Consider the following 10,670-nt stretch of genomic DNA (forward strand, 5'->3'; position numbering starts at 1 on the left):
AGTTTGACTTCTTCCAGGAACAGAGCGACAGACAGCAGCTGTCGGAGGTGAGCAGTGAGGAGCACTGACTGCTACCTCCGTTATGGACTGACATCTGAAAACGCTTTTAAAAAGCTCGTTTCTTTTTATATACACTCAGCTGGACAGGTCAACTTCTCACGTGAGTTATTATCAGATCAATCCTTCTGTTTGAAGTGAGAGCCATGTTTAGTTTCTGCTTTATGCATGATCACAGAGGAGTTATGAGGAAGAAGTTGTCACACACATCAGTGCTTGTCTGAACTTGTGTTTCTGCAGAACTAACTATGACTTCCTCTTTTTTTTATTATAATGCTTTCTTTATTGGACACATGCTCAGTAAGAGAGGTACACAGATAAATAGACAATTGGAAAAAATAAGAAGTGTGTCAAAAAATGTCATGAAAAAAAAGTCGTAATATAGTATGTCGAAATTTCATGAAAAAAATGTCATATAGTATGTTGAAAAATAACTCCTAGTATAGTATGTTGTAACATTTCATAAAAAGTCATAGTACAGTAAGTCAAAACTTTTTTTGAAAAGTCATAGTATGTCAAAAAATGGAAGACAAAAGGAAGACAAAACAAAAAGAATTACATATACATTTCATAATGCCAGTTTGTTATATACATCATATTCATTTAATAATTTAAAAGTCTTAATGGCTTGGTGCTATATTGTTTGAATTCATTATTAAAATGAAGGGAAGATGGCTTGGTTCCTGACCATTTTTTCTTATGAATATTGAATTTTCCAAAAATAATAAATAATTGTATAATATACAGCATGTTATTTCTTATCTTGACTAAAATATAGCATTACATCAAACATATATATTTCAACAGTCATCTTAAGTTTCTTTTGTAGAAGGTTGGCAACATCAGTCCAGAACAGTCTTGTGTAGATACAGTGAAAGAATAGATGGGAAATACTCTTCTTTTTCAAGTCCAAAGAAATTACATTTGTAATCAATATCAAGCTTGAATCTTTATACGGTGAATTTTATGTAAGACACTTCCTTAAGTTTGTTATTATTTATTTTATTTAACCAGGAGTAAAAACTCATTGGGAACTTTGTTTATGCACATTACACGTTGACAATCTCATTTTATTAATTTTAACAGCACTCGTCAGGTATTCAATCTTTTTAAACTTCCTAAGTTTCAATAAAAATAAAACATTTTTAATATCACACATTAATAATAATATCAACGCATTTTACCTTTCTAAAGGGACCAGTAGAAACATGTTATTTGTGTCTCGAGATACTAAATCTAAATGTGAATTTAGGAGGACGATGAGTTATTGATACAGTATTTATCACAACTTTCCCAAGCTTTCTCCCACTGTATATCCTCAAATAAGAAAAGACCAAAAACATCGAGATGAATGGAAAGAAGATGTTTGTTAGAGCACTTCTCCTTCAGTATATTAGTAACTCCAGAAGCTGTAGCTTTTAGGAGTGTGACTGATCCTATTTGCTCAGCTTGTGTCATCCTCTATCAGTTAGCGGTTTGGGTTAAAGGAAGTTGGGGGTGAAATTTCTGCAAAAGAAATAATCCCACATCTGATCAGCGTGACTAATCACTTTTCATGCCACATCTCTTTTTAGAGATGACACATTGATCAGTGATGTTTAATCACTGAATATTTTGTGGCTTAGGTTGAGTCAGGGAAAGTACAAATATTTGCACATATAAATGTCAATAATATAGATTTTAGTGGGACAAGGTGCCAAGCTAAACATTAATGAAATATTTCTGTTCACTCCAGCAGGTTGGGAGTTGCACAACTTTTGTACTTTTGTTTACTGTTAATCATTAAACCAGCTCTCTGGCTGCCCTTGAACACATGCTCCACATTTTTTGTTTTACAATCGCACTATAATTTGTCATCGTAGACTACATGTACATGATGATTCCTCGGAGAGCAAGTAAGACTCACAAGCTGTGCAGCTGTTCTCACAGTAAACACAATAAAGATCTGGAGCTGCTGAGCCGATCCTCCCCTTTTTATAGTTTAAAGTGTTTTATCTATGGTTATAATTCAAGTGGAACACCCAGTCACATCAGAGCGCTCGGCTTAATTTAACAGAGAGAGTCTTTAAGACATGAAAGCAAGCAAAGTGACATTCCTGTTACTATTAAATCCTGACTCAGCTGTGGGTGTAGTGAGCTCACCCGCTGCCGCCCTGTATGTTAGCTGCCTTGTTCGGAGGTGTTGGCTGCTCGAGCTTGGGTTGATGTATGTATGGATGAAAGGGACTTTAATTAGCAGAGATTAACACTTTCCCTGGGAGGCCAGTGGGTTCTCTGTCAACCTCCTTCTGTTGCCAAAAGACATTAGTGAATGTGGGAGTTGTCCTTGTTGTCTTCATGTCAACAAGACAAAAATGTCATTGCTCTTTGCCAGCGCTCTAGATGAGTGGTTGCCAACCTGGGATGTATAAAAATATATAGCAGTCACACAAATCTCTGTCTTACCAAGTCATTTCTTTCATGCATCTTGAATCATTAAACTCTTATTTTCTTAAAGCCAGTGAGAAAATCTAGTGCAGCATCCTGTCTTCTTTTTTTCTTGTTCAAAAGAGAGACACTCTTTTCTAAAAAGAAAACTAGAAACAAGTTGATTTCTGTTGGAAACTGTTTTAAATTTTCATTGCAGATGTTTTCACTTGTCTGCAGAAAAGTGTCAGTTTTAAACCTGCAGTAGGCAGAATGTTTTTCGGCATTCATTGTGCAAAAATGCAATAATAATATTCTTTCAGCATATTGTAATTCAAGTGCTCTGAGAGAAAACTAGATTTCTGCACCTCCTCTTGGCTCTGTTTTCAAGCTTTAAAAACTCAGAGAGAGCGTTCCTATTGGCTGTTCATTCAACGCAGCTGGCAGCTGCAAATCACTCACGAACTCCGATCAAACTAGGCAGCGCTGATCAAATATGAATTACTAGTCTGTTACTGTAATGACTATTACAAGGGAAGGGAAGCAGATGGGTCCAACAAACACAAGGCTTTCATCCAGGAGACCGCAGTTCGTGTCCTGTACGTCATGTACAATCAGCTGTTTGCTTGTGTCCCGTGTTCACAACGTTTAGTGTCATTTTCACTGTACAAACTTAATAGTTTTAAGCCCAACCATGTTGTTTTTGCCTAAACCTAACTGTAGTGGTTTTATTGCTTGAACCTAAAAAAGTGTTTTTGTTTACTTCACAACATTAAGTACATGTTAACTGCGAACAAAAAGGTGACGCCGAGGGGTCAGTGTATGACGAGGTGGGATGAGAACGCGTTGAATAGAGCTGTGCATTGGCAAGAATCTGGCGATAAGATATGTATCATGTTACAGGGGTAACGATTCAATATATTGCAATATATTGTGATACTATAAGCAAAGAGATATATTGCAATTTTAAAATTTCAAATCTAGTTTTAGGAAAACTATCATAGTATAAAGACCCACCACCATATGTATAAAATCTGAGTTAAAAACTGTGAAATGGCTGCTATGGGGACTAACATCATCACATATGAATACAATTGAGCTCATTGGATCCACAAGAGTCTCAGCTTTACAGTGATACCCAATTTATGTAATTCAACACTGTTTAGGGACCCCAGTATGCAGAAATATTAAAACACACCATATTAGAATAGGTGAAAATAGCATAACAATACGACTTGGTTTTTGCCCAAAACTGCATGTGATTATCATAAAGTGTGCATGTCTGTAAAGGGGAGACTTGTGGGTACCAATTGAACCCATTTTAATTCACAGATCTTGAGGTCAGAGGTCAAGGGACCCCTTTGAAAATGGCCATGCCTGTTTTTACTCACCAAAACTTAGCATAACTTCAGAGCATTATTTAGCCTCCTTCTCGAACTGCAAGTATGACATGGTTGGTACCAATGGATTCCTTAGGTTTTCTAGTTTCTAGTACTTTCACTCTAGCTTTAAAACTGCTACAACCTCCGAAAGACAGAATAGCGGCCGGGTCCACCGGTGGGCCGTCTGATTTTTAAGAGGTTAATTAAAAATCGATACAGCCTTTTGGAGAATCGATACAAAACATAATATCGCGATACTCATGTGTATCGATATTTTCTTACACCCCTAGCATTGAATAATCTGAGAAGGAAAACACAACTGGCAAGTAGACATCTCTTCATTCTAAGTTCAGGAGCCAAAAAAAAGTTTGGGAGCTCCTGCTGGAGGTCACAAAAACAAAATACTTGAATCTGCCTCTAAAATTACCAACCCTGTGCTAGTTTCTTTAATTGTGGGAATGTAATAGAACCAGTCACTAATTGATCTCTCATCTCTCATAAAATGCAAATGCAGTCCATTACAAGAAACACCTCGGAAGCTGCTCCCATTTTCTAGAAACATTTCTTGTGTCACACATAATTGACATATGAACTGTGTCATACTGGCAGAGATGACATAATGTCTATGGCATGTGTACCTGGCTCGTCTTCAGAGGAACCTCATGCACCAGTAATTACTATGCTAACTCACACCCTTCATGCAGCATCAGGCTCAGAGACCTCACGTCGTTTTGGGGGCTAATTCGCTGACGAACAGTGACGCTGACTCCTAACGGGAAACCTAAATTCCGTTGCTTTTATATGTTTAATCAAATGTTCTCTGAGATAAGAGAACAATGGCACTGGCTTTGCTCTGCTCCCACGAACACACCTGAACCTGACTGTGCAGCTGTGGCTACGTGATGAATGAGCCATATCACAGGTTGTAAAGCTTTTGTCTTGGGATACAGTATGTTGCATTTTGTGTGACCTATTTAGCCAAAATCCACAAGAGTATTAACCCGAGTTGATCAAATATTATCCCTTCATGTCTCAGTCATTGTTCATTGTTGGTGGTATTTGCTTCTGGTACTTGCTAATGCACTTAAAGCTCTTAACAGGGAAAGTAAAGAGGTGATAAATTTGCTTTAAGTGGCCTCTTCTGTATTCATTAACTGCCCTGTTTGTTCCTAAATCAGCCGTCCATTAGTGAGGATTTTGAAAGATCTCTCTCCTTGTATCCCTTCGGCAGATAATAATCCCTCTAGTTTTTGGCTGGCCACCTTTCAGCAGTAACATACACAGGATAACAGGCAGGAAAAACACATGGAAGCAGCATGGTGCTGCAACATAACACGGCATATCAGATGAGCATTTCTCCGTTCATTTCTGAATCATAGTGACTGGAATACCAATAAATAAGCATTGCTATATGACTTCTACTTATTATTTGCACAGCATAACCTGACTGCTCTAAATATCCTCCTCCTACTATCTGTTGCTGCAATCATTTAGAAAGCAGATCTGGCTACAGATGTTAATGTAATAAACCATTACACTTATGTCAATAAGAAAGGAAATGTGTTGCATAATATAGTAGATCTGCAAATTATTTTATGACTGATTAATTGAAAAGATAAACGGCAGAGTAATCAGTTTGTCTATAAATTTCCCACAGCCCAAGGTGACATATTGAAATATTGTTATGTCAAAACCCCCCAAATATTACAGTATAATACCATATAATACAACGAAAAGCAGCAATTAATCTACTAGTCATACCAGACCATATTGCTAATGAATTTAACTTTTAAATTGTAAGTTACTTTCAAAAGTTACATACTCGTTTTTTGCAAAAATGTATTCCAAAGTTTCATATGCCATCTGGGCACCTGCAGAGGTGGGACCAAGTCACAAGTAAGTCTTAGGTCTTTGCACTCAAGTCCCAAGTCAAGTGCCAAGTCCTAAACTTTGAGTTTCAAGTCCTAAATGAGTCATCATGCGCTCGTCACAAAATGTAATGCATTTGCGTGTCCGTCTGTAATTTACGACCCGAACGTTTTGCATACTGCAATTCATTTGCTGTTGACCACCCGCATAGTTTTTGTACGCAAACTAATCATCTTTGGTATCATTTTTTCCAACTGGCGCTCAGTAACATAACATTAGTTCTTCATAGTTCTCTCCTGCAACTTGATTGGATGCTGTCGGATTTGTTCAAACAAAGTGGATTTAGGGAATTAGGTGTTGACTTGCTGGGAAGTCATTGTGTTTACGTTAGTTGATTGGGGAAACGAAGGGAATGTCTCGTGGCACACTTTTTAAATAACATACTTTTTAATCTTTGGGCTTGGAGGGAAGGTATCAAGTCTTTTTAAGTCAAAAGGCTCAAGTCCAAGTGAAGTCACGAGTCATTGGAGTGAAAGCCGAGTCGAGTTACAAGTCTTTTTTGATTTTGTTGAGTCTAAAGTTATCAAATTTGTGACTCGAGTCCACACCTCTGGGCACCTGCCTATTATTTTAAGACATACTTGACAAATTGTGAACCTACTGTATCCTTTAACATAACAAAACCCTGATAATCTATGAACTTCATATTAATCTGTGTAATGTGTAAATAAAAATGGTTCATGTTTAATTCATCCATTAATTTATATAACGACCCAATTTGCATAACTGGTTATGTTTAATATGCGACAGTGACGGCACATTTGACATCTTAAATAGGAGAGCTATTACATTATGAGGATAATTTAGCCATCAGCTGCATTCATTTATCACACTAATGGAAGGATTTGACATTAATAGTTGTTGCTGTGATGTCTACAAACCAATTTTGTGAACTATTGAGGCTCATATATAAAGCTTCATCTCATGTTACTGACTGTAGGAGGTCAGTCTTTATATTGTCTAAAGGAGATAGCGGTCTCACTCTTACATTTTCTCCTTGACCTTTTTCAGATTCTTCCTCTGACTGAGTTTCCACAATCAAAAGAGGACCGAGAGGCCCAGGTCCTGCCCTCGTCCTCTTCCTTGTGCAATGCCGAAGAGTGACACGTGGCCAGGCGGCGTTGCCATGGAACCCTTGAGCCACTTGGACAGTGCCGGGAGCTGCGACAGCGTAATCAGCATGAACTCTGCCTATGTGAGTGCTGCTGTAGATCTCATCTCATCTCGGCCTTCTGTCCCACTGACCCTGCCTCTTATCTTTTTATTGTCTAACTTATTGACACACATTTACTGCTACACTACTCCTCTGTCCTGAGTAAACACTACTTTTAACAATGCTTCTGTTCTGTGTTGTATGGGGAAATAAAGATGAGACTTGCAGATGTAATGACGTCTCTATGGATGTTTACAGTAAATATGAGAAGGTCAAATGAGAGAAGATGAGGGGGAGTGAATCTGTTTTGAAGTGAAGTACACTCATGTTTGTTCAGAGTGAGTTTTCTTTAAAGATGGCCAGAGGGGAGAGGATCTCACGCTGTTCACGTGCACCTGCAGCAGTCACCTGCAATGAGTTTTTCTGACAGGCCAATATAGAGTGAAAGATGGCCTTGAGCAAGACAGGAGTGGTGTAATTAGTCATTCCTTCTCAGCTGTTTGAACACTAAACAACTTTGACCTATCGTTCCCGTCTTGTCTCTCACGGCTGTGTGTTAAGGGCTAAATGGAGGAGAGAGTTTGCTGAAGACTTTGAGAAACTGTTCGTAGTTTAGATGCGTTTCACAGTCTCTTTTTTTTCGTGTGCAGAGTGAAGACAGTATGGAGCACCTGTCTGCAGATGAAAGGGCGTGTCTCATGTATCTGGAGGAGACGATCGAAGCGCTGGAGCAGCAGGAGGACAGCGGCCTATCCAACGATGAACCAGATCCTGGGTTCCAGGCAGACACAAAGGGCCAGATGAGAGCAAATTGTACGTTCATGTCATGAAATATTCAGTTTTGCATGTTTTTTTTGTTGGTTACGTGTATGTATGTATGTATGTATGTATACTAGAGATGTCAATCGATTCAAATATTTAATCGCATGACTGTCCATAGTTAATCACGATTAATCGCACAGTATTTATCTGTTCAAAATGTACCTTAAAGGGAAATTTGTCAAGCATTTAATACTCTTATCAACATGGGAGTGGGCAAATATGCTGCTTTATGCAAATGTGTGTATATATGTGTATATATATATATATATATATATATATATATATATATATATATATATATATATATATTTTAATTACTGGAAATCAGTTAACAACATAAAACAATGACAAATATTGTCCAGAAACCCTCAGTTACATCTAGCATAAAACATATGCTCAAAACATAACATGACAAACCGCAGCCCAACAGGCAACAACAGCTGTCAGTGTGCTGACTTGACTATGACTTGCCCAAAACTGCATGTGATTTATCATAAAGTGCGTATGTCTGTAAAGGGGAGATTCAAATTTTAACGAACGTGTTATTGTCGTGTTAACTTTGACAGCCCTGATGTATACGTGCACATTTTACACTAAAATAACATTAATAACTGCAATACTAACTGCAGTAATTGTGCTTTTCTTTCTTAGACATTTCCAGTTTCAAGTCTGATAAGTTTGGAAAAGACCAGACATCAGATTCTGGATCCATTGAAGACAAAGCTGAGCATCACGCTCCGAGTCCTACCTCCGAACCACAGTCCTCCAACACGAAAGATCTCCAAACATCAGTGAACCTCATGACTCAACCCGAACCTCCAGTCACTGAATTGGTCACTGATTGCAAAATCCACCCCACCGCTACTCAGCTGTCTGTATTCACGGATGGATACGGTCAACTTAAGATTGTCCCAAGTGCCAGTCTTTCCCCCGGTTATCTATCTGAGATAGATACGGTTGTGATACCTCCTCCCTCAGACTTCATGGATGAGCCAGTCCTCCCTAAACAGCCACGGGACTTAATAAAAGACCTTCGCCCTTCGCCAAGAGTATCCAATAAAAAGCCTGGAGCAACTGTGGATTTGGAGCAGCTCTGCCAGAGAGCCTCTGTGAAGAGAACTTCATTGAGCACCTCTGTGACCCAGGAGCGTCCAAACAAGCCCCCAGATCTGAGTCTACTAACTGTCAGCTCTGGTCCCCTAATGAGTCCTCCTCCTGAAGCCGCTGAGCCCAGAAGTCCACCTGTTGTGGCCCCCAAACCCAAGATGCTTCCTGCCAACATTCTTCTGAAGCCACACAAGGCTGGCTCTGATGGATATTCGTCACCCACTAGCAGTGACCGGCTCTTGTTGGACCACCATAGGGTCCGCATGGAGGCCCTCCGAAAGCTTGGCCTGCTGCCTGCTGAGGGAGATTCCAGCCCTGTCCTGAGCCCTGACGCTTCTCCCACAACCAGAAAGTCATGGACAGCTCCTGCTGCTCCCATCAGCCCATTAGGTTCACATACACCACCCTCTAAACCACGTTACAATCGTGTCAACAGTTCACCCGGCCCCTGCGTCCCTCTCCATTCTCCTGCAGCCGCGTCACCATTAGCTGCCGCTACGGCTCCCGCGGTCCAGCCTGATGAGGTTCTCCCAGCTCCTGCTGCTTTCAGTGACCCCGTCGGACCTCCACCGTCAGATAATGAACTGTCTGATGTCAAAGATGCTTCAGAGGTTAACGCACAGGTGAACATGCCCCCTCTTACCCCTTCTGCCATGATCAGGCATCTAACCCCGCCCAGGTTTGTAGGTGTCAAATCAGCCAGCCCAGAGTCTCCTCCTTCCCCTTCTGCCATGGTCAAGCATCTAACCCCGCCCAGGTGTGTAGGTGTCAAATCAGCCAGCCTGGAGCCCCCTATTACCCCTTCTGCCATGGTCAAGCATCTAACCCCGCCCAGGTGTGTAGGTGTCAAATCAGCCAGCCTGGAGCCCCCTATTACCCCTTCTGCCATGGTCAAGCATCTAACCCAGCCCAGGTTCGTAGGTGTCAAATCAGCAACCCTGGAGCACTCTGGCCTGGGTCTAAGCAGCTTAATGGCAAGTCAGGACTCCAACAAGGGCAGCCTGGCCAGCCAGCTACGTAACAACCGGGTGCGCCCCGCCTCTCTGGGGGGTGGGACAGAGTTTACACATGCTGGGGGAGAGGGTTCGCAGGTGGGTCTTGCCACCAGCAAAGAGCCGGACTTACGGAGGTCCCTGCCTGCCCAGACTGCCTTTCAGTCCTTGGGAGACTCTCCGAATCTGCCTCGATCAGAAGGCATCAGTGTACTGATCTGCCCTAAGGCAGAAAACGGAGAAGACCGCCGCAATGCCCTGAAGAAGCTGGGGCTGCTCAGAGACTGAGGCAATGATCTCCCTGCCTAGGACTCCCTCCAGATACTATATTTAAAGGAACATACCAGAGATGGATACAGGATCGATGAAGGCATTACAAAACTTTCGGGAAGCAACCCATATTTATGCATTTTTATTTTTAATGCATTAAGCATGATGAGACGGCCTCACGGGTCTTGAATACATTGGCTGTCATGCTTATACTTGCATCTACTTGTTTCTCATACACAGTATGTGCAGTGTTTTAGTTTAAGAACTCTTTGGATATTCACTGACTCTTTCACTGTAGCTGTGGTTTTTATGAATTAAAAATGCTCTTACTTTTAAGAGGCAATTAGTTATTTTGACATTTTAATGTTTCTTGTGATCTACAGGTATGAACCTTTCTGTGTATGTTTTCACAAGTTATTCTTTGTTACATTGACACAACTCTTAGTTCTCCTTTTTTAAATACTTTCAAAGGTCAGTTGTTCACTTCCACTTTTTAAAATCTGTTGGGTTTTTTCACTTTGTTGACCACAGATATTCAGATTTGTGTGTACT

At 40.4% G+C, this 10,670-nt stretch overlaps 1 protein-coding gene across 1 annotated transcript; it reads left to right on the top strand.

The window, feature by feature from the left end:
- Window positions 1–86: 86 nt before the first annotated feature.
- On the top strand, window positions 87–10,276 carry LOC141772579 (specifically androgen-regulated gene protein-like). The gene is made up of 4 exons (XM_074643705.1): window positions 87–160; window positions 6,786–6,969; window positions 7,578–7,740; window positions 8,401–10,276. The coding sequence occupies exons 2-4, from the start codon at window positions 6,865–6,867 to the stop codon at window positions 10,134–10,136; spliced, it is 2,004 nt and encodes a 667-aa protein (XP_074499806.1). The 5' UTR covers window positions 87–160; window positions 6,786–6,864; the 3' UTR covers window positions 10,137–10,276.
- The last annotated feature ends 394 nt before the right edge of the window (window positions 10,277–10,670 follow it).

This window comes from Sebastes fasciatus, chromosome 8 (assembly GCF_043250625.1).
Source record: "Sebastes fasciatus isolate fSebFas1 chromosome 8, fSebFas1.pri, whole genome shotgun sequence".
Taxonomy (NCBI): domain Eukaryota; kingdom Metazoa; phylum Chordata; class Actinopteri; order Perciformes; family Sebastidae; genus Sebastes; species Sebastes fasciatus.

Excerpts from the sequence above, each read along its gene's own strand:
- LOC141772579 (XM_074643705.1), top strand. The coding sequence starts at position 6,865 with ATGCCGAAGAGTGACACGTGGCCAGGCGGCGTTGCCATGGAACCCTTG. Across the intron at positions 6,970-7,577 it reads TCAGCATGAACTCTGCCTAT|AGTGAAGACAGTATGGAGCA; the intron begins GTGAGTGCTGCT and ends TTTCGTGTGCAG. Across the intron at positions 7,741-8,400 it reads GGGCCAGATGAGAGCAAATT|ACATTTCCAGTTTCAAGTCT; the intron begins GTACGTTCATGT and ends TTTCTTTCTTAG.